Below are 20,719 nucleotides of genomic sequence, written 5' to 3' on the forward strand. Positions count from 1 at the left end.
CCTGACTAATCAGTTCCAGGAAGCAAATCTTCCGACCCCGACGGCCTGCAATACGTCCAATTTTTTAAACGTCACTAACAGTTATGGCTAGCGTAGTGCATGCAGCATCTGCGCCACATGAGACAAGATTGGGATGGTGTTTTGTTCACTAACGAGTCGAGATTTCTTCTGGAGAGCTCAAATGGCAGGTCAAAGGTGAACAGACGACGATGCCAAACAGTATGCTGACGCAGGCGTTGTTCAGCATCGACAGTTTGGTAACGAAAGGCGTTATGGTATGGGATAGCATCACATATCATGGTCCAACACACAGCTTGTCACTGTATACTAAGCTGGATAGGAACAAGTGTTGGTTCAGATTTTGGTACTAACACCATGGAGTCTGTACGTACTGTATTGCGTCAGCTTGATATATCAACACAGGCAACTGTTTATTTCCCTTGATTGTGAAAATAACACTAAAGCGTGACTTGGGGTTATAGATAAAATAACAGACAAAACAGTCGAGTGTACATTCAGGAATGTACAGGTCCATTAAGAGGTGATTATTATTAAAATCAAATATAGAAAGTTAGTAAAACATTTACAGTTTTTATACATACAAACACAATACCGTTTTCGATTATACGTGTTGTATGTGTTTAACGTCCGTGTACATATGCATTGATCATGAACATTGATCTATTAATACACACGATGAACAGAAAGGCACCGAATGCGAAAGTGAAATATTTACAGAAGTCTCAAGTTTACATGTCATTAAGTTAAATATCGCTCATATCCAGGGACTTGTTGACCACTCTCTGTTCAAGATGGATGACAGGGAATCATGTGCCATGATGAGGCAGCTTATTCTCACAATCGTTGTAACTTTCATGACTGAAGACACAATTGTTCATGGTAAGTTTATTCTTTTCAAAACTGCCTACATTTAGGTCAAATTTGTAATTTATGTCAAGATGGCGTCTACGTTTATATAATCTGACACCGCCGGGTGACTAAACCTAGGTTGGTGTACTTTCTATAACTCAAATGTGCCAGAATTTAGGGATTTAAGATTCAAGGTTTTATTCAAAAGGTTTCTCCCACAGGCTCTTGATATTTACGACTGTACTTTTTACGACTGTGTTTATGTTTTCGTCTTAAAACTGTCAGCATTCAGTTTTGAGAAAGCTGTCAGCCGGATCCAGATCCTCACACTGGAGAGAGGTTTCTTACTTCGTCAGCAAAATGCCAATGTTTCATACTCTTCAAGACTGGAAACACGCTGGTTTTCCCTGGAACACGTTACGGGGATCAGTCTTCATTTAGAAGAGGGCACACACTGCCCAGTCCGATATTCCAGTTCTCATCCATTATACTGGGTGGACGATCGTGGAGGGGAGACACAGTAAATGGTGGATAGCTCACCTGCATGGTAGTGATTAGACAGCAGTGGATGGACAGTAGGGCCTCTGTGTTATGACGGTGATGTGATATTTTCACTATAGTGATGAAACCGGATTGTGTTTCCATATGCTTTTAGTTGTTATCTTCCATTTCATGTTTGGGACGTAAGAGTAGATCAGTATCTCATTGCCTAAAAACAATCGGCTGATCGGAGAATATAATTGTCACTCACAGGAGGTAACATGAGTACTTGAATAACCGACATTATATACATGTACTCAATTTGATAACTGGGCTCTGTACGTTCATGAACCTGTGGCGAGTACAGGTGTTAGTGGTCACTGCTCATGTGGACAGTTAGAGAAAGATGTGTTACCAAGATGCAAAGGCAATGGCACAAATTGTGGCAGACTGACACTGTCAATCTGGGTATGGAACGAATCGAACCTCAGACACTTCACAAATGTTGCTAAAATACCGACTTTCAAATTAGATCTAAATGATCAATAAATGATCTAATAAAGGATCTAAATGATCAATAAATGATCTAATAAAGGATCTAAATGATCAATAAAAACTGGACTGTATAGAGTATGCTGTCATAGTAGCAGACATATGCTATACATATACCTCAAAATATTAACAAAATATTTATCAAACATTAACTGTTGAATTCTCTCCTTGCCTCAGGTCTTTCAACAGTTACTCCAGAGAGCGGTGAACCCTTCCATCATGCACTCCAAAGACTTCAGTGGGAAAGAGTTGCTATTTTGCTTCATGGAAAGAACGGTAATTGCGTAACCTTGGTTCCGGGGTTCCTCTTCACTGTTTATCTGGACACACTAAAGTACTTGCCTAATGCAGTCCGAGAACATTTCCATTCAAAAAGGTATTATTTGTCTGTTTCCAGATACGCCAACGACAGAAAATCCATATAATCCATATAACTCAAAGCGAGCACAGTGTCATTAAGAAAACAATAAAATAATTATAACATGAGTCACACTATCAACAAATGTACCAGCAACAGTGATATACAGTGTACGTTTTGGTTATTTGCAGAAGACTGTCCAGTACCTGCTCTTGTGCAGTCATTCACCAACAGTCCCCAGATTCTTGTGTTTGACCTGAGTGTCGTGGACACAAATAAAACTTTACAGACAATCCACGAGGCTCTCTTCCCTGACATACACGTGGTTGCTTCTATGAGTCAAGGCCATATGACCGAGCTGATGAAGACGGTTAGTATTTACCTTTCTGTTGAAGAACAAAACTTATCATTTCAGTCTTGCCTCGCGTACCATAGATGCTTCCTGCATCAAACAAGAGGTGCCGGTCGGTGACGTTGGAACAAAATTGCACGTCACTCGTGGATCTCTCCCATCATGTTGAAAAGAGAGATGATATGAGATTATTTTTCAATGGACACCAAAATCTCAGGCCACTTCATTTTGGAACAATCTCCAGCATACCTACGGCTCGGAGATGCTGATTTTTAGAAAGCCTTGTTATGACATGTGCGCATTTTAGTTTGACATTGGCGTATTTTCCACCAAATTCAGAGGCCGGAGAATAATCGACCGTTCTCCAGTCAGGTGTCAAAAAGCATGCCAAAGTGATTAAATTCATTGTGCGCAAAGTTCATATGTTGTTACATGGCATCAAATTTCAAAATGCTTTGCTATATGCTTATTATGGGTTATTTCTACAACTAGTTTTAAATTTTAGTTTGTGCATTTTTTTTGTTGTGAACAATTGCATTTATATGCACTTCATTCATGCAAACCCACATTGCCATGTATCATATCATTGAAAACAAAACACCTGACTCTATCTTGCAGGTTGATTCTTTTGATGCAAAGACAAAGGGAATGACAGATTTCCGACATCATTCAAAGTGGCTGCTTCTCCATCAAGGAACAAATGTCCCGGAACTGCAGGCCCTGTACTTGGAAAATGTGGTTCTACTTTGTCATCATAAGGTGTGTATCTAAACAGGAAGTTGTGATTAGGTCTGAGATGATTTTCAGTAGATGGTTCTGTTTCCCTTGGGTGACAGTGTATGTCCTCTCGCTTTAGCAACGATATAAATTAGTTGCCATTGTGACAACACTGAAATATGTGTACAACAATTACAACATATATGTGTCATCCTGCTGTATGAATAGTACAACGTCACAGCTCGGGGATGTCATATATCCAGCTGATAACGATGAAACGTTTTGGTGGGGATGGCTGATAATCAGTTTACAAACATAACCTTCCATTTACAGTCATGATTCTCTTATATAATGGGCACATAAAGAAACTGTGCATACAAAATCTAAATTATCAAATCTGTGTAGACACATAAGGATTTAAACTCAGAGATAAGTGACATGTATCCAACATGCCTGCACGTGTCACGTTCCGTGACGTCAGTGGTTTCGTCCTTGAGACGTGCCATACGTTATTGCGCGTGCACTCCGGGACAGAGAAACAGAGTAAATGAATGCCAGACAATACTGTCACTTTGGAAAGCTCAACCCCTGCCCTTGCGACCGTTCAAAAACTTAAACATAAACATGACATCCCACAAGCCTTTTTTGCACGTTTGATAGGCTCTATGAGTCGTCGATGCACTGCTGTTTCCAGTGCCGATGGTGGAAAACGTCATTGGGCTTCTAACGTGGTCTTTAGACCTGTGTGTAGATAATGGACTCATGACGTCACTGCAATTGACTTTTTACTTGAAATTCTCCCGATCTGTTATGGTCTCATGATCCCTCCATTAAAGTTTATATGTACCTGTGACATTGTTACCTTGCTTATCAACTGGGATGATATTTTGACAATGCACAGTTTATTTATGTGGCTAGTATGTGTTGCCCATAATGGGTAGGTGTTGTACCGGTAGGATTTCATTGAATTGTCAGTACAGCTGCGGGTTTGTGGGATAGACTTTGCCTTGAAGGAAACACTTGACAATTCAGTTTTTCGGAAACTCGTGCAAAATCATGTCTTGCCACTTGTTTTGTATAAATCGTATGACACACGTACTCATGTAATAACCTCAACGTATTGTTATAATTGCATGTGTTTTCCGTAGTAGCTTATATGGGGTAAATGTTGGGTGTAGCATACACAGCACAAAGCTATCTGTGATCACAGATGACGTGACATGTTCATTCAAACATTGAAAAGAAGTGTTCGATATCTCACTGAGTGGCAAAGAATCTAACGACTGCGTATGCAGTCAGCCTCGACTGCTCAAGGATCACGGGTCATTCTGGATAAAAACAGTTATAATTATATCACAGAAATGTCCCACAATAGGATAAACTGTCGTGATCTGAGCCTCTGGTAATGATCTAAGTGACTGCCAACATGTCATGTGTGACAGCCACCTTTAATACTCAACAGACTACGTTTGCCGTAAGAAGCGACTAACGTGATCGGGTGGTCAGACTCGCTGACTTGGTTGACATATGTCACGGGTTCCCAACTCGCTAACTCTCTCATTTAAAATTGAAACATAACTATCAAACGAATAACACCTAAAACATCACTTGGCCACATTCCACTATTTCGTTTCCTAGTGTTGGATACAGAACGCTTTCACCTTAAGACGTCATTCTACTGAAACTGAGCTGGTACCAGTAGCGGATTGTACTTCAAGAGCCACCATGAAATGCTATTTTCCTAATGTTGCCTATGGTTACAACAAGCGACATCTGCTGGTGACCGTTCTTGATGTGGTAACAGTGTTTATTAATGACCAAATTAAATTTTATGTTTTATTCTACAGAGACGCATTGACGAACAGGCATTACTTCTAATGACTCACTTTTGACACTGTTCACCATGTATCAGAATAAGCTTTTAATTAGAGAAAATGTTTTCTATTTTGATGTTCCTTCAGACGGAATGTTGTTACTGAGAAACTCGTGTGAATGAGTCTTTGTTTACTTCAAACTTAATGTACTGTTTCGGTTACAGTCAACGATGTACATTGTGAAGTCAGTCAACAATGGAACGACACGGTATACAGGATATGCCATAGATATCTTGGACACTATCGCCGATCTTCTGAATTTCACGTGAGGATCTGTCGGGTCTATATCATTTTGTTAATAGTTTTAATTCATAGTGCACCCTCTTGGAACAAGGGTGTGTCTATTTCGCTTGTCCCAATTTAGTGTAGTCCCCGCATAACACAGTTCTGTTGACAGTTACAGTATCACTGAACCAAAGGATCAGTCGTGGGGACTTCCTGTCAACAACACCTATGATGGAATTGTGGGGCAGCTAAACAGAACGGTAATTTGGACATTGACCATAAATACCTCGCGGACTGCTGTTTTCTAGTTTTCTGAGGACAGACTAAACAAATAAGGGGCCTCTTTGTAAGAGTGAGTTGAAAGAGGAAGAAGAAAGTTTCGACACTTGCAAAGATAGATGCCTAATTATGTGCCATAATGGTCAGATAAATTATGAACCTGTCAGTAACAAGCCATAGTATATTCATCAGGTGACACAACAACTTACCCGTTCTGGGTTGTACTACCCATCGTACTCCTGAGGATGAGTGAATGGGTTTAGTTTAACGCCGCACTCAGCAATATTCCAACTATGTGCTGAGGAAAAACATGTGTTAGAAAGAAAAAGATCTATATATTACAATGCTTAATTGTGTTTGTACTTTTGCAGGAAGTGGACCTTGCTGCTTGTGACCTGACAGTAAATGAAGGCCGTTCTATGTTCATAGACTATATATATCCTCCAATCAGCACTGAGTACATTGACGTTTTATATAAAAGGCATGACAAACAAGGAAGTATCTCTCTTTATCTTTTGGCGCTCCCACTCAGACCCAACGTGTACCTCGTTCTGGTTCTGATTGCTGGACTTTGCCCACTGCTCTTTGCTCTGTTCGAAAGTGTGGATATCTTCTTGAACAAAACGCCTGCTGAGTCTGAAGATGTGGGTGTTTGTTTCTTAATGAAAGTAAAACAGAATCTGTTTCATTCCTGCTGGGAAGTCACTGGATCATTGTTTAAGCAGGGTATGTATTAACTTAAATGTATGATAAATGGCAGGCCAAAGACTCTCTCGATCAAGTAACCGGGACCTTTACGTCTATCTAAAAGAGGTAACTGATATTTTCCAATACATTGTATTTTCGTAACTACTTAAGCCTCTCATACATAAACATTTTGAAAGAATGAAGTAGAGTGATCAGTTTTTACTTATATTTCAGGCTTTAGTAAATATCCCAGTAACCTACCAGGGAAGGTGCTGATGACGTCGTTGTGGATGTTGCTGGTGGTGATAACTACAGTCTACTGCGCCAACCTCGTCGCTGCTCTGTCCGCACAGAAGGATGTTAAACCGTTCACTGACCTAGAGGGGCTACTGGACAGTGATTATTCTGTTGGTATTCAACAATATGGTATCGAACATCATATACTGAAGGTGTGTTGAATCTTCTAAATAGCGGGTTTAGTTCTGTATTTACACCGTGGTGTCTGAGCTGTTACAGACGTACGGCTCTTCTGATTAAAACCCCTCGCTCTTGACTGGGTTTGCAGTACTCTAAAAGTTTTGTCCCCTTAAGATGATTCAACCACAGAATATTCCTACTTAGCATCGTAGTTAATCGTAGACTATTTGTAGTTTTTAGATAAATGACTGCTATTAAATACCTACAGTCGCTAGTAGCTGACCTCCCCATGAGAATGTATGTAAATGTCATTTCAGTCAAAGGTTTTTCCTACAACGTGTTTTTAAATCGTGCAGTATGTTCTATTTTAATGTATGGCTGAGTTTCACTACAGTTGCCAGTGGTTGAAGGGATGGTATAAATCAAGCAGGGGAAGTATGCAGATATGTAAAGTCGTGACGGCCGTCTCTAGTAGCATGATAGCTTAACTTGCTCGTATCTTTAATTATTAGTGTAAGATTTTAATGTTCTTTGATCAACTTTTAACAAATTTGTGATCATCAGCTCATTTTACTGTTCTTCGTTGCCTGGCTTTTAAGTTATAACTAATAACTCAAATTATATTTATGACCTAAAATCACATCACGTTAATGTACTTTTCCTCCTCGTACTATCGATATTCCTATTTTGACATTCGGTTTAAATTGCATTTCATGTCATCGTTTTATTGTACATTTAGCTCCTACCATTCATACCTTACAACGGAAACAGTAAAAGGTACTTTTACGGTTCCAGCATGACATGATGACATAAAGATGTCATGTAATGAAAAGCTCTTAATGAATCTTGAAACACGCTCGGCCATCTTCGGTGATTCCTCGGCTCAGTTCCGTGATTTGTCGGTCGCGTCCTGAAACTCACACATCAAAACATGGCGTCACTGGAAGGAGCATCCGTCCCGGTGAGTACTGTTTTCAGTTTTTGCTGTTTTCATTTTCATAATTATCCATCTTTGACCACCCGTGTTGAGTGCGTTTAGGTATGAGGTGTTACGCGACCAACAAATTGCGGAACTGAGCCGAGGAATCACTGAAGATGGCCGAGCGTGTTTCAAGTATTACCGACATTGTTTCCGATAGGGGAGCTGTGTTTATGTTATTACCGCTTAACTACCGATATCGCTGCAATTGTTTCGCGAGTGGGCTATGTTTGTTTACATTTCAAATTTGCCGTAATTCCTTCAGTTACTGGGGCGGGGGGACTGATTAAGAGCTTTTCATGACATGACATTTAAGGATTGTTAACAGTCCCATAATTTGTATCTATAAATCAATATAGAAGCATGTTCCATGGTACTGTATCTGCTACAATTGTAACTTTTACACATGGTTCTCATTTGAAAGAGGCAGATATCATAATGTACCACGAGACCAAAGATGCTGTGTTATTACCGCTAAACTACCGATATCGCTGCAACTGTTTCGCGAGTGGGCTGCGTTTGTTTACATTTGAGATGCGATTCCTTCAAATTTGCCGTAATTCCTTCCATTACTTAGGGGAACCTGTTAATCATGATACAAATTCAAACATATATAGTCCTGTAGAAACTATGAGAATGTTCAGTCTGTTTACTAAACTGCCAAATTTCAGTAACAATATTGAAATATCTTAGCACGAAATCTCTCAGCATGGAATATGCAAAACAACACTTGTATGCTGGAATATATTATGGAGTCTCCACGAGCTCACAGATTATTATGGATGCTCACAGAATGATCGTTTCATTTCATTCATATAGTAGTTATGTAGGTGCTGTTATCCGGTAAAACGGTATGGGGATTTCTGTGTTAAAATTTTCGAAAAAAAAGAGTTCCCCCAATTAGCGAGCTCTGCCGCGGCCGAACGAGCACCGCCCACTAATTAAACACATCGCTGAGTTAGGCAAACACCAGTCCCGTGAAGCTACCGAGAAAAGTAAACAGATGTCCGACACCGAATCGTAGGTAAACAAAACATGCTTTAATACATATATTCCCGAGAACCATAAAATATACGGACATACAAACACCGAACTCAATACATATTTCGGAATGGATAGGACACAATATCAGTGGGTTATTATTGCCAAGCCGCCGCAACGACATAGACAGCATTTCGACGACGAAGTCATGTTGGGATGTAGTCAACGTTGGTATCAATCAAAAGGAGAGTGTGTGCGCCATCTGAAGGAGAAAATACGATATAACCCATTCGATATAACGGACTCATGGGGAAGCCCGTGCGTATTTATATATTCTCGTACAGCGTACACTCACCTAGTTCCTACATGGTCACGAACAAGAAATGAACTTACCAACAGAGGTGGACGAAGTAGATTCTGAGAGAATATCAAGCTATTTGGAATACTATCTATCGCGGGCTTATGCCTTAGTGTTACGGAAAGTTACTGAAAAGTATGAAAGGGAGTCAGAGCGCCATTTCGACACACTTTTTCATATATCTATGAAAGCGGTTAATGAAGACGAGGTTATTCTGAAGTGGCGTTAGTACGTGGATGGTGATCCATATCTACGTATCATCTCTCCATTATATTTCCTGAAATATCTATGTAAAGACTACCGAACTGTTTACCTCAAAACTGACCAGTGGATGAATCATATCAAACGAATCGTTAAACGTTCGCGCGGGGAAAAAATATTGTCATGAAAGTTGATTATCGACAGGAATACTACCTACCATCCAAGGAAACCCGGAGCAACTGCGGGTAAACAAAAATTTTATGCCGCTCTGAATCGTCGTAATCCTAACGTCTCTTCTCACAGTGTACGGAGATGGATGAGAACACAGGACGCCTATAACCTACATTGTTTACCGAAGAGACGATTTTCAAGAAATAAAGATATCATAGGAGGAATGAACGTACAAGCAGACGGAGACTTGTGCGACGTATCTGGGCTAGCGAACGACAACAATGGAATTAAGTATATCCTCATCCTAGTCGACTGCTTTTCGAGGTACGTCTGGATAGGACCTTTCCTCGTGGATGGTTATGAGCCCCTCTCTCGAACCTGTTACGAATTTTTTGGGTGTTATTTTTACGGCCATTCGTGCGTCGTGCAGAACGAGAAAGCCAAACTCCGATTTAACTGAACTGAAGAGAGAACGCACTACCTCAGGGGGTTGGGATACCTTTAAACAATAGTGGGCTGATTTCCTTGCTTCCCTTAGCACGCATAAATGTTCGAAATAGTTTTAAAACAGTTCTTTTCTTGGGTGTTTGATTTAATCTACATCCTCCCGCCTCGCGATACAGTTGATGATATGCTAGACATCTGAAAGCGCATAGCGAATCCACGTCACGGTCCCGGGTTGTGACAATGTATCTCTTGTTCTTTAACCACGCAGGCAGAGAATCTGTTTTCTTGCTGAGTATGTAATTAGTACGATACAGCCTGTATGCAACATTGGTGATGAATACGGGTTTCCACTTCATGTTTGGACGCTGTTGGAAGGCGAGTTCGTCTAGATTTTTCTTGTGAATTCTTTTCACTACGCGTTCCAGCGATGCACGATTGTGAATAAATGGAGCTCTGTCAAAAACGAAAGTGTTCTCGTATGGAATAACGTATCTGTATTCACCCGTTTCAATGTGACGTAAAATGAACCCAAATGATAAGTTCACTTTAAACGAATTTTCGCCAGTTCGCCATCAGCGTCGTAATGGTCCCGACGTTAATAATTTACGATTTTCAAATCGTTGTCGTGAAACGATCGTCGGCATCAGAATGTCTTGCCACAGGATTCGCACAAATACAAACAACTGTAACGTTTATTCTTGAGATGTGCGTTGAATTTGGTGGGAGTCCGGAATAGTTTATCGCACTTGGGTCACGCGTACGTAATAATACCGGATGTTTTCCCCAGGGATTACCTTTCACGACCCCGGGGTGAACAGTCGTGTCCGAAGCCATTGTCACAATCAACCAGTCCACATGACTTGCACAAATAAACGTTGCTGGGAGTACGTTGATTATTATTATGTTTTACAGATTAGAATTACAATGCAGCAGAGAGGGTTCGGGTGATCCTGGCACAGTCAGGCTGGTAAAGCTCATCATCAGCTCAGGGCCCTCGCCCCCTCTACACGCAGCCCAGACAGCGAATGGGACTTCTTCCAGGAAACACTACCTAGTCGAACCCACCAAGAACTTTCCGGAGAATATGGAGGCTCCCCAACACTGCAGCCTTCTGCATTACCCAGATTGTCAGAAGGGCTGTGCTCCCGGAGAACCCGGGCACTCTCCTCATCTGCGCTAAGAGATCAGGAGGTACCAAACCAAGGGCACCGAGAACAATGGGGAGCCTGACGACAGTGTACTTGGGATGCAATCGGGACATTTCAAAGGCGAGGTTCGCATATTTATCATGCTTTTCCTGAATCTTGCCAATCACATTGCTGTCAAAAGGGACAGAAAATTCTATGATATAATAAATAATTTCATTGGCTTTATCAAAAAGGACAAGATCAGGTTTGTTGGCTGGAATTCGTCTCAGGCTGTATATTGGCCTATTCCAGAGAAGTTTGAAAGCATCATTTTCCAGGACACCCTGGACATGTTCAGGGTCGTACCATGGATGGACCTCAGAGTCAAAGCCACAGGCATGGCGGAGACGATAATAAAAGCATTGAGCCATGCCATCATGTCTTTTAAGATATGCTGTTTGTGCCAAGGAAGGGCATCCACTGACAAGGTGTTGGACAGTCTCTGTAAATTTATTGCAAAGACGACATTTCATATTGATATTTTCTTTAAGAATCACATTCTGGCGATTGCGAGTGGGAAGTGACTGGTCCTTAGCAGCAAAAAGGAAGCCCTCAGTTTCACATTTGAGACCAGCCGACTTCATCCAGGCGAAGGAGTCGGTTGGATTGCTGTTCTGTTCCACACACTCCATATACACACGATGCAATGGCTTCTCAGACAGCTTCTCCACAAAGGACCGACTCTGAGCAGACTTGGTGAAAGACGTCACCTGGTTTACTCCCATCACTGTACCGTCCAGCAGTACATCGCCATCAACAAAATCAACTTCAAATTTCAAATTGTGTCCAACAACCTTGGCACGCTTAAAGTAGCTGTGGAATTCCTTGCTTTCATCATGAATCTTGACGTGCATCACCAGAGAATCATCTGACAAATAAATATGTGCAAAAGTACACAATAAATTTCTGTCATGAAGAGCTTCCACATTAATCAAACCCCGACCTCCCGAATTGATTGGCATATATAAACGATTAAGAGAGGAACGAGGGTGGTGTGCTCTGTTATCAGACATGATCCTTCTGGTCAGGCGGTCAAGACTCTGGATGTCTTGTTTTGTCCAATCAACTACTCCAAAGGAGTAGGAGAGGACTGGCACAGCAAAAGTATTGGTGGCTTTGACTTTGTTTCGAGCATTTAGCTCTGAACCAGATTTTCTTTAAACGAGATTTATACTCGGCCCGAAGTTTATCTTGAATCAGGGCATTCTGGAGCTTGTCTCGAACTTGCATTCCAAGATAGGTGTAGGCTATTATTATTATTATTATTATTATTATTATTATTATTATTATTATTATTATATTTTACAGATTATAATGAAAATGCAGCAGAGAGGGTTTGGGTGATCCTGGCACAGTCAGGCTGGTCAAGCTCATCATCAGCTCAGGGCCCTCGCCCCCTCTACACGCAGCCCAGACAGCGAATGGGACTTCTCCCAGGAAACACTGCCTAGTCGAACCCACCAAGAACTTTCCGGAGAATATGGAGGCTTCCCAACACTGCAGCCTTCTGCATTACCCAGATTGTCAGAAGGGCTGTGCTCCCGGTGGAGAACCCGGGCACTCTCCTGATCTGCGCCAAGAGATCAGGAGGTACCAAACCAAGGGCACCGAGAACAATGGGGAGCCTGACGACAGTGTACTTGGGATGCAAGCGAGACATTTCAAAGGCGAGGACCGCATATTTATATTTATTATTATTATTATTTATTATTATTATTATTATTTTTTACAGATTAGAATGAAAATGCAGCAGAGAGGGTTCGGGTGATCCTGGCACAGTCAGGCTGGTCAAGCTCATCATCAGCTCAGGGCCCTCGCCCCCTCTACACGCAGCCCAGACAGCGAATGGGACTTCTCCCAGGAAACACTGCCTAGTCGAACCCACCAAGAACTTTCCGGAGAATATGGAGGCTCCCCAACACTGCAGCCTTCTGCATTACCCAGATTGTCAGAAGGGCTGTGCTCCCGGTGGAGAACCCGGGCACTCTCCTGATCTGCGCCAAGAGATCAGGAGGTACCAAACCAAGGGCACCGAGAACAATGGGGAGCCTGACGACAGTGTACTTGGGATGCAAGCGAGACATTTCAAAGGCAAGGTCCGCATATTTATCATGCTTTTCCTGAATCTTGCCAATCACATTGCTGTCAAAAGGGACAGCAAATTCAATGATATAAATAATTTCATTGGCTTTATCAAAAAGGACAAGATCAGGTTTGTTGGCTGGAATTCGTCTCAGGCTGTATATTGGCCTATTCCAGAGAAGTTTAAAAGCATCATTTTCCAGGACGCCCTGGACATGTTCAGGGTCATACCATGGATGGACCTCGGAGTCAAAGCCACAGGCATGGCGGAGACGATAATAAAAACAGCGAGCCATGCCATCATGTCTTTTGAGATATGCAGTTTGTGCCAAGGAAGGGCATCCACTGACAAGGTGTTGGACAGTCTCTGTAAATTCATTGCAAAGACGACATTTCATATTGATATTTTCTTTAAGAATAACATTCTGGCGATTGCGAGTGGGAAGTGACTGGTCCTGAGCAGCAAAAAGGAAGCCCTCAGTTTCACATTTGAGACCAGCCGACTTCATCCAGGCGAAGGAGTCGGTTGGATTGCTGTTCTGTTCCACACACTGCATGTAAACACGATGCAATGGCTTCTCAGACAGCTTCTCCACAAAGGACCGACTCTGGGCAGACTTGGTGAAAGACTTCACCTGGTTTACTCCCATCACTGTACCGTCCAGCAGTACATCGCCATCAACAAAATCAACGTCAAATTTCAAATTGTCTCCAACAACCTTGGCACGCTTAAAGTAGCTGTGGAATTCCTTGCTTTCATCATGAATCTTGACGTGCATCACCAGAGGATCATCTGACAAATAAATATGTGCAAAAGTACACAATAAAATTCTGTCATGAAGAGCTTCCACATTAATCAAACCCCGTCCTCCTGAATTGATTGGCATATATAAACGATTAAGAGAGGAACGAGGGTGGTGTGCTCTGTTATCAGACATGATCCTTCTGGTCAGGCGGTCAAGACTCTGGATGTCTTGTTTTGTCCAATCAACTACTCCAAAGGAATAGGAGAGGACTGGCACAGCAAAAGTATTGGTGGCTTTGACTTTGTTTCGAGCATTTAGCTCTGAACTCCAGATTTTCTTTAAACGAGATTTATACTCGGCCCGAAGTTTATCTTGAATCAGGGCATTCTGGAGCTTGTCTCGAACTTGCATTCCAAGATAGGTGTAGGCCTGATCTTCCACAAGATGCTCAATAACTCCTCCCCCTTGTAACTTGACCGATCCATCATTAGTTACCTTGCCACGTTTCAAATGAAGAGTATTACATTTGTCGAGTCCAAACGTCATGCCTATATCATTAGAGACGGACTCGACAAGGAGAACCTGTTCTTTCAAATTGGTCTCTCCCTTGGCAAGGAGCTCGATGTCATCCATGTAGAGGAGATGAGTAAGAGGTGTTGGGGATCTGTGCTGAGGAGGTCCGGGATGATAGCCCTCCTCCCTATTGAGCAGAAAACTCAAAGGATTCAGAGACAGACAAAAGAGCAAAGGACTAAAGGAGTCCCCCTGGAAAATTCCCCTTCTAATTGGAATAGATTCCGAAGTCTGCACCTGCCCTTGTGAGTACATCTCAAGTTGAGTCGACCAGCAACTCATTAAAGACTTGAGTCCAGCACATGGAGAGGTTGCGGTGATAGGTTTTAGCCTCTTCCAAAATCATTTTCTGTACAAGAAGTTGATCCTTGCACCCCCAACATCCCTTTCTCGCCCCCTTCTGCTCCCTGTAAATTATCTCATTGGAAGAGCAGTAACATGACACGAGGTTTGTCAAACACCCTGTGAATAATTTATATTGAGTATTTAGACATGTATTATTATTATTATTATTATTATTATTATTTTTTACAGATTAGAATGAAAATGCAGCAGAGAGGGTTTGGGTGATCCTGGCACAGTCAGGCTGGTCAAGCTCATCATCAGCTCAGGGCCCTCGCCCCCTCTACACGCAGCCCAGACAGCGAATGGGACTTCTCCCAGGAAACACTGCCTAGTCGAACCCACCAAGAACTTTCCGGAGAATATGGAGGCTTCCCAACACTGCAGCCTTCTGCATTACCCAGATTGTCAGAAGGGCTGTGCTCCCGGTGGAGAACCCGGGCACTCTCCTGATCTGCGCCAAGAGATCAGGAGGTACCAAACCAAGGGCACCGAGAACAATGGGGAGCCTGACGACAGTGTACTTGGGATGCAAGCGAGACATTTCAAAGGCGAGGACCGCATATTTATATTTATTATTATTATTATTTATTATTATTATTATTATTTTTTACAGATTAGAATGAAAATGCAGCAGAGAGGGTTCGGGTGATCCTGGCACAGTCAGGCTGGTCAAGCTCATCATCAGCTCAGGGCCCTCGCCCCCTCTACACGCAGCCCAGACAGCGAATGGGACTTCTCCCAGGAAACACTGCCTAGTCGAACCCACCAAGAACTTTCCGGAGAATATGGAGGCTCCCCAACACTGCAGCCTTCTGCATTACCCAGATTGTCAGAAGGGCTGTGCTCCCGGTGGAGAACCCGGGCACTCTCCTGATCTGCGCCAAGAGATCAGGAGGTACCAAACCAAGGGCACCGAGAACAATGGGGAGCCTGACGACAGTGTACTTGGGATGCAAGCGAGACATTTCAAAGGCAAGGTCCGCATATTTATCATGCTTTTCCTGAATCTTGCCAATCACATTGCTGTCAAAAGGGACAGCAAATTCAATGATATAAATAATTTCATTGGCTTTATCAAAAAGGACAAGATCAGGTTTGTTGGCTGGAATTCGTCTCAGGCTGTATATTGGCCTATTCCAGAGAAGTTTAAAAGCATCATTTTCCAGGACGCCCTGGACATGTTCAGGGTCATACCATGGATGGACCTCGGAGTCAAAGCCACAGGCATGGCGGAGACGATAATAAAAACAGCGAGCCATGCCATCATGTCTTTTGAGATATGCAGTTTGTGCCAAGGAAGGGCATCCACTGACAAGGTGTTGGACAGTCTCTGTAAATTCATTGCAAAGACGACATTTCATATTGATATTTTCTTTAAGAATAACATTCTGGCGATTGCGAGTGGGAAGTGACTGGTCCTGAGCAGCAAAAAGGAAGCCCTCAGTTTCACATTTGAGACCAGCCGACTTCATCCAGGCGAAGGAGTCGGTTGGATTGCTGTTCTGTTCCACACACTGCATGTAAACACGATGCAATGGCTTCTCAGACAGCTTCTCCACAAAGGACCGACTCTGGGCAGACTTGGTGAAAGACTTCACCTGGTTTACTCCCATCACTGTACCGTCCAGCAGTACATCGCCATCAACAAAATCAACGTCAAATTTCAAATTGTCTCCAACAACCTTGGCACGCTTAAAGTAGCTGTGGAATTCCTTGCTTTCATCATGAATCTTGACGTGCATCACCAGAGGATCATCTGACAAATAAATATGTGCAAAAGTACACAATAAAATTCTGTCATGAAGAGCTTCCACATTAATCAAACCCCGTCCTCCTGAATTGATTGGCATATATAAACGATTAAGAGAGGAACGAGGGTGGTGTGCTCTGTTATCAGACATGATCCTTCTGGTCAGGCGGTCAAGACTCTGGATGTCTTGTTTTGTCCAATCAACTACTCCAAAGGAATAGGAGAGGACTGGCACAGCAAAAGTATTGGTGGCTTTGACTTTGTTTCGAGCATTTAGCTCTGAACTCCAGATTTTCTTTAAACGAGATTTATACTCGGCCCGAAGTTTATCTTGAATCAGGGCATTCTGGAGCTTGTCTCGAACTTGCATTCCAAGATAGGTGTAGGCCTGATCTTCCACAAGATGCTCAATAACTCCTCCCCCTTGTAACTTGACCGATCCATCATTAGTTACCTTGCCACGTTTCAAATGAAGAGTATTACATTTGTCGAGTCCAAACGTCATGCCTATATCATTAGAGACGGACTCGACAAGGAGAACCTGTTCTTTCAAATTGGTCTCTCCCTTGGCAAGGAGCTCGATGTCATCCATGTAGAGGAGATGAGTAAGAGGTGTTGGGGATCTGTGCTGAGGAGGTCCGGGATGATAGCCCTCCTCCCTATTGAGCAGAAAACTCAAAGGATTCAGAGACAGACAAAAGAGCAAAGGACTAAAGGAGTCCCCCTGGAAAATTCCCCTTCTAATTGGAATAGATTCCGAAGTCTGCACCTGCCCTTGTGAGTACATCTCAAGTTGAGTCGACCAGCAACTCATTAAAGACTTGAGTCCAGCACATGGAGAGGTTGCGGTGATAGGTTTTAGCCTCTTCCAAAATCATTTTCTGTACAAGAAGTTGATCCTTGCACCCCCAACATCCCTTTCTCGCCCCCTTCTGCTCCCTGTAAATTATCTCATTGGAAGAGCAGTAACATGACACGAGGTTTGTCAAACACCCTGTGAATAATTTATATTGAGTATTTAGACATGTATTATTATTATTATTATTATTATTATTATTTTTTACAGATTAGAATGAAAATGCAGCAGAGAGGGTTTGGGTGATCCTGGCACAGTCAGGCTGGTCAAGCTCATCATCAGCTCAGGGCCCTCGCCCCCTCTACACGCAGCCCAGACAGCGAATGGGACTTCTCCCAGGAAACACTGCCTAGTCGAACCCACCAAGAACTTTCCGGAGAATATGGAGGCTTCCCAACACTGCAGCCTTCTGCATTACCCAGATTGTCAGAAGGGCTGTGCTCCCGGTGGAGAACCCGGGCACTCTCCTGATCTGCGCCAAGAGATCAGGAGGTACCAAACCAAGGGCACCGAGAACAATGGGGAGCCTGACGACAGTGTACTTGGGATGCAAGCGAGACATTTCAAAGGCGAGGACCGCATATTTATATTTATTATTATTATTATTTATTATTATTATTATTATTTTTTACAGATTAGAATGAAAATGCAGCAGAGAGGGTTCGGGTGATCCTGGCACAGTCAGGCTGGTCAAGCTCATCATCAGCTCAGGGCCCTCGCCCCCTCTACACGCAGCCCAGACAGCGAATGGGACTTCTCCCAGGAAACACTGCCTAGTCGAACCCACCAAGAACTTTCCGGAGAATATGGAGGCTCCCCAACACTGCAGCCTTCTGCATTACCCAGATTGTCAGAAGGGCTGTGCTCCCGGTGGAGAACCCGGGCACTCTCCTGATCTGCGCCAAGAGATCAGGAGGTACCAAACCAAGGGCACCGAGAACAATGGGGAGCCTGACGACAGTGTACTTGGGATGCAAGCGAGACATTTCAAAGGCAAGGTCCGCATATTTATCATGCTTTTCCTGAATCTTGCCAATCACATTGCTGTCAAAAGGGACAGCAAATTCAATGATATAAATAATTTCATTGGCTTTATCAAAAAGGACAAGATCAGGTTTGTTGGCTGGAATTCGTCTCAGGCTGTATATTGGCCTATTCCAGAGAAGTTTAAAAGCATCATTTTCCAGGACGCCCTGGACATGTTCAGGGTCATACCATGGATGGACCTCGGAGTCAAAGCCACAGGCATGGCGGAGACGATAATAAAAACAGCGAGCCATGCCATCATGTCTTTTGAGATATGCAGTTTGTGCCAAGGAAGGGCATCCACTGACAAGGTGTTGGACAGTCTCTGTAAATTCATTGCAAAGACGACATTTCATATTGATATTTTCTTTAAGAATAACATTCTGGCGATTGCGAGTGGGAAGTGACTGGTCCTGAGCAGCAAAAAGGAAGCCCTCAGTTTCACATTTGAGACCAGCCGACTTCATCCAGGCGAAGGAGTCGGTTGGATTGCTGTTCTGTTCCACACACTGCATGTAAACACGATGCAATGGCTTCTCAGACAGCTTCTCCACAAAGGACCGACTCTGGGCAGACTTGGTGAAAGACTTCACCTGGTTTACTCCCATCACTGTACCGTCCAGCAGTACATCGCCATCAACAAAATCAACGTCAAATTTCAAATTGTCTCCAACAACCTTGGCACGCTTAAAGTAGCTGTGGAATTCCTTGCTTTCATCATGAATCTTGACGTGCATCACCAGAGGATCATCTGACAAATAAATATGTGCAAAAGTACACAATAAAATTCTGTCATGAAGAGCTTCCACATTAATCAAACCCCGTCCTCCTGAATTGATTGGCATATATAAACGATTAAGAGAGGAACGAGGGTGGTGTGCTCTGTTATCAGACATGATCCTTCTGGTCAGGCGGTCAAGACTCTGGATGTCTTGTTTTGTCCAATCAACTACTCCAAAGGAATAGAAGAGGACTGGCACAGCAAAAGTATTGGTGGCTTTGACTTTGTTTCGAGCATTTAGCTCTGAACTCCAGATTTTCTTTAAACGAGATTTATACTCGGCCCGAAGTTTATCTTGAATCAGGGCATTCTGGAGCTTGTCTCGAACTTGCATTCCAAGATAGGTGTAGGCCTGATCTTCCACAAGATGCTCAATAACTCCTCCCCCTTGTAACTTGACCGATCCATCATTAGTTACCTTGCCACGTTTCAAATGAAGAGTATTACATTTGTCGAGTCCAAACGTCATGCCTATATCATTAGAGACGGACTCGACAAGGAGAACCTGTTCTTTCAAATTGGTCTCTCCCTTGGCAAGGAGCTCGATGTCATCCATGTAGAGGAGATGAGTAAGAGGTGTTGGGGATCTGTGCTGAGGAGGTCCGGGATGATAGCCCTCCTCCCTATTGAGCAGAAAACTCAAAGGATTCAGAGACAGACAAAAAAGCAAAGGACTAAAGGAGTCCCCCTGGAAAATTCCCCTTCTAATTGGAATAGATTCCGAAGTCTGCACCTGCCCTTGTGAGTACATCTCAAGTTGAGTCGACCAGCAACTCATTAAAGACTTGAGTAAATCAAGTAGTCGCTCAGGGAGGTCAATACACTGAAGAGACTTCAGAATCCATTCGTGAGGGACAGAGTCGTATGCCTTTTTGTAGTCTATCCAGCACATGGAGAGGTTGCGGTGATAGGTTTTAGCCTCTTCCAAAATCATTTTCTGTACAAGAAGTTGATCCTTGCACCCCCAACATCCCTTTCTCGCCCCCTTCTGCTCCCTGTAAATTATCTCATTGGAAGAGCAGTAACATGACACGAGGTTTGTCAAACACCCTGTGAATAATTTATATTGAGTATTTAGACATGTATTATTATTATTATTATTATTATTATTATTATTTTTTACAGATTAGAATGAAAATGCAGCAGAGAGGGTTCGGGTGATCCTGGCACAGTCAGGCTGGTCAAGCTCATCATCAGCTCAGGGCCCTCGCCCCCTCTACACGCAGCCCAGACAGCGAATGGGACTTCTCCCAGGAAACACTGCCTAGTCGAACCCACCAAGAACTTTCCGGAGAATATGGAGGCTCCCCAACACTGCAGCCTTCTGCATTACCCAGATTGTCAGAAGGGCTGTGCTCCCGGTGGAGAACCCGGGCACTCTCCTGATCTGCGCCAAGAGATCAGGAGGTACCAAACCAAGGGCAC

The 20,719-nt window shown here is 43.0% G+C and overlaps 1 protein-coding gene across 1 annotated transcript in view; it reads left to right on the plus strand.

Annotated features, from left to right (window-relative positions):
• The first annotated feature begins 812 nt into the window (after positions 1 to 812).
• The window catches only part of LOC137298348 (glutamate receptor ionotropic, kainate 4-like), a 32,808-nt gene continuing 12,901 nt past the window's right edge, over positions 813 to 20,719 (plus strand). Inside the window, exons 1-9 of the mRNA XM_067830609.1 lie at positions 813 to 900; positions 2,080 to 2,178; positions 2,452 to 2,630; positions 3,231 to 3,371; positions 4,968 to 5,123; positions 5,368 to 5,468; positions 5,601 to 5,688; positions 6,079 to 6,433; positions 6,629 to 6,843. Of these exons, the coding sequence (XP_067686710.1) occupies positions 813 to 900; positions 2,080 to 2,178; positions 2,452 to 2,630; positions 3,231 to 3,371; positions 4,968 to 5,123; positions 5,368 to 5,468; positions 5,601 to 5,688; positions 6,079 to 6,433; positions 6,629 to 6,843 (1,422 nt within the window). The remainder of the gene's footprint in view (positions 901 to 2,079; positions 2,179 to 2,451; positions 2,631 to 3,230; positions 3,372 to 4,967; positions 5,124 to 5,367; positions 5,469 to 5,600; positions 5,689 to 6,078; positions 6,434 to 6,628; positions 6,844 to 20,719) is intronic.

The sequence above is a fragment of the Haliotis asinina genome, chromosome 1, assembly GCF_037392515.1.
Source record: "Haliotis asinina isolate JCU_RB_2024 chromosome 1, JCU_Hal_asi_v2, whole genome shotgun sequence".
NCBI classification, from domain to species: Eukaryota; Metazoa; Mollusca; class Gastropoda; order Lepetellida; family Haliotidae; genus Haliotis; species Haliotis asinina.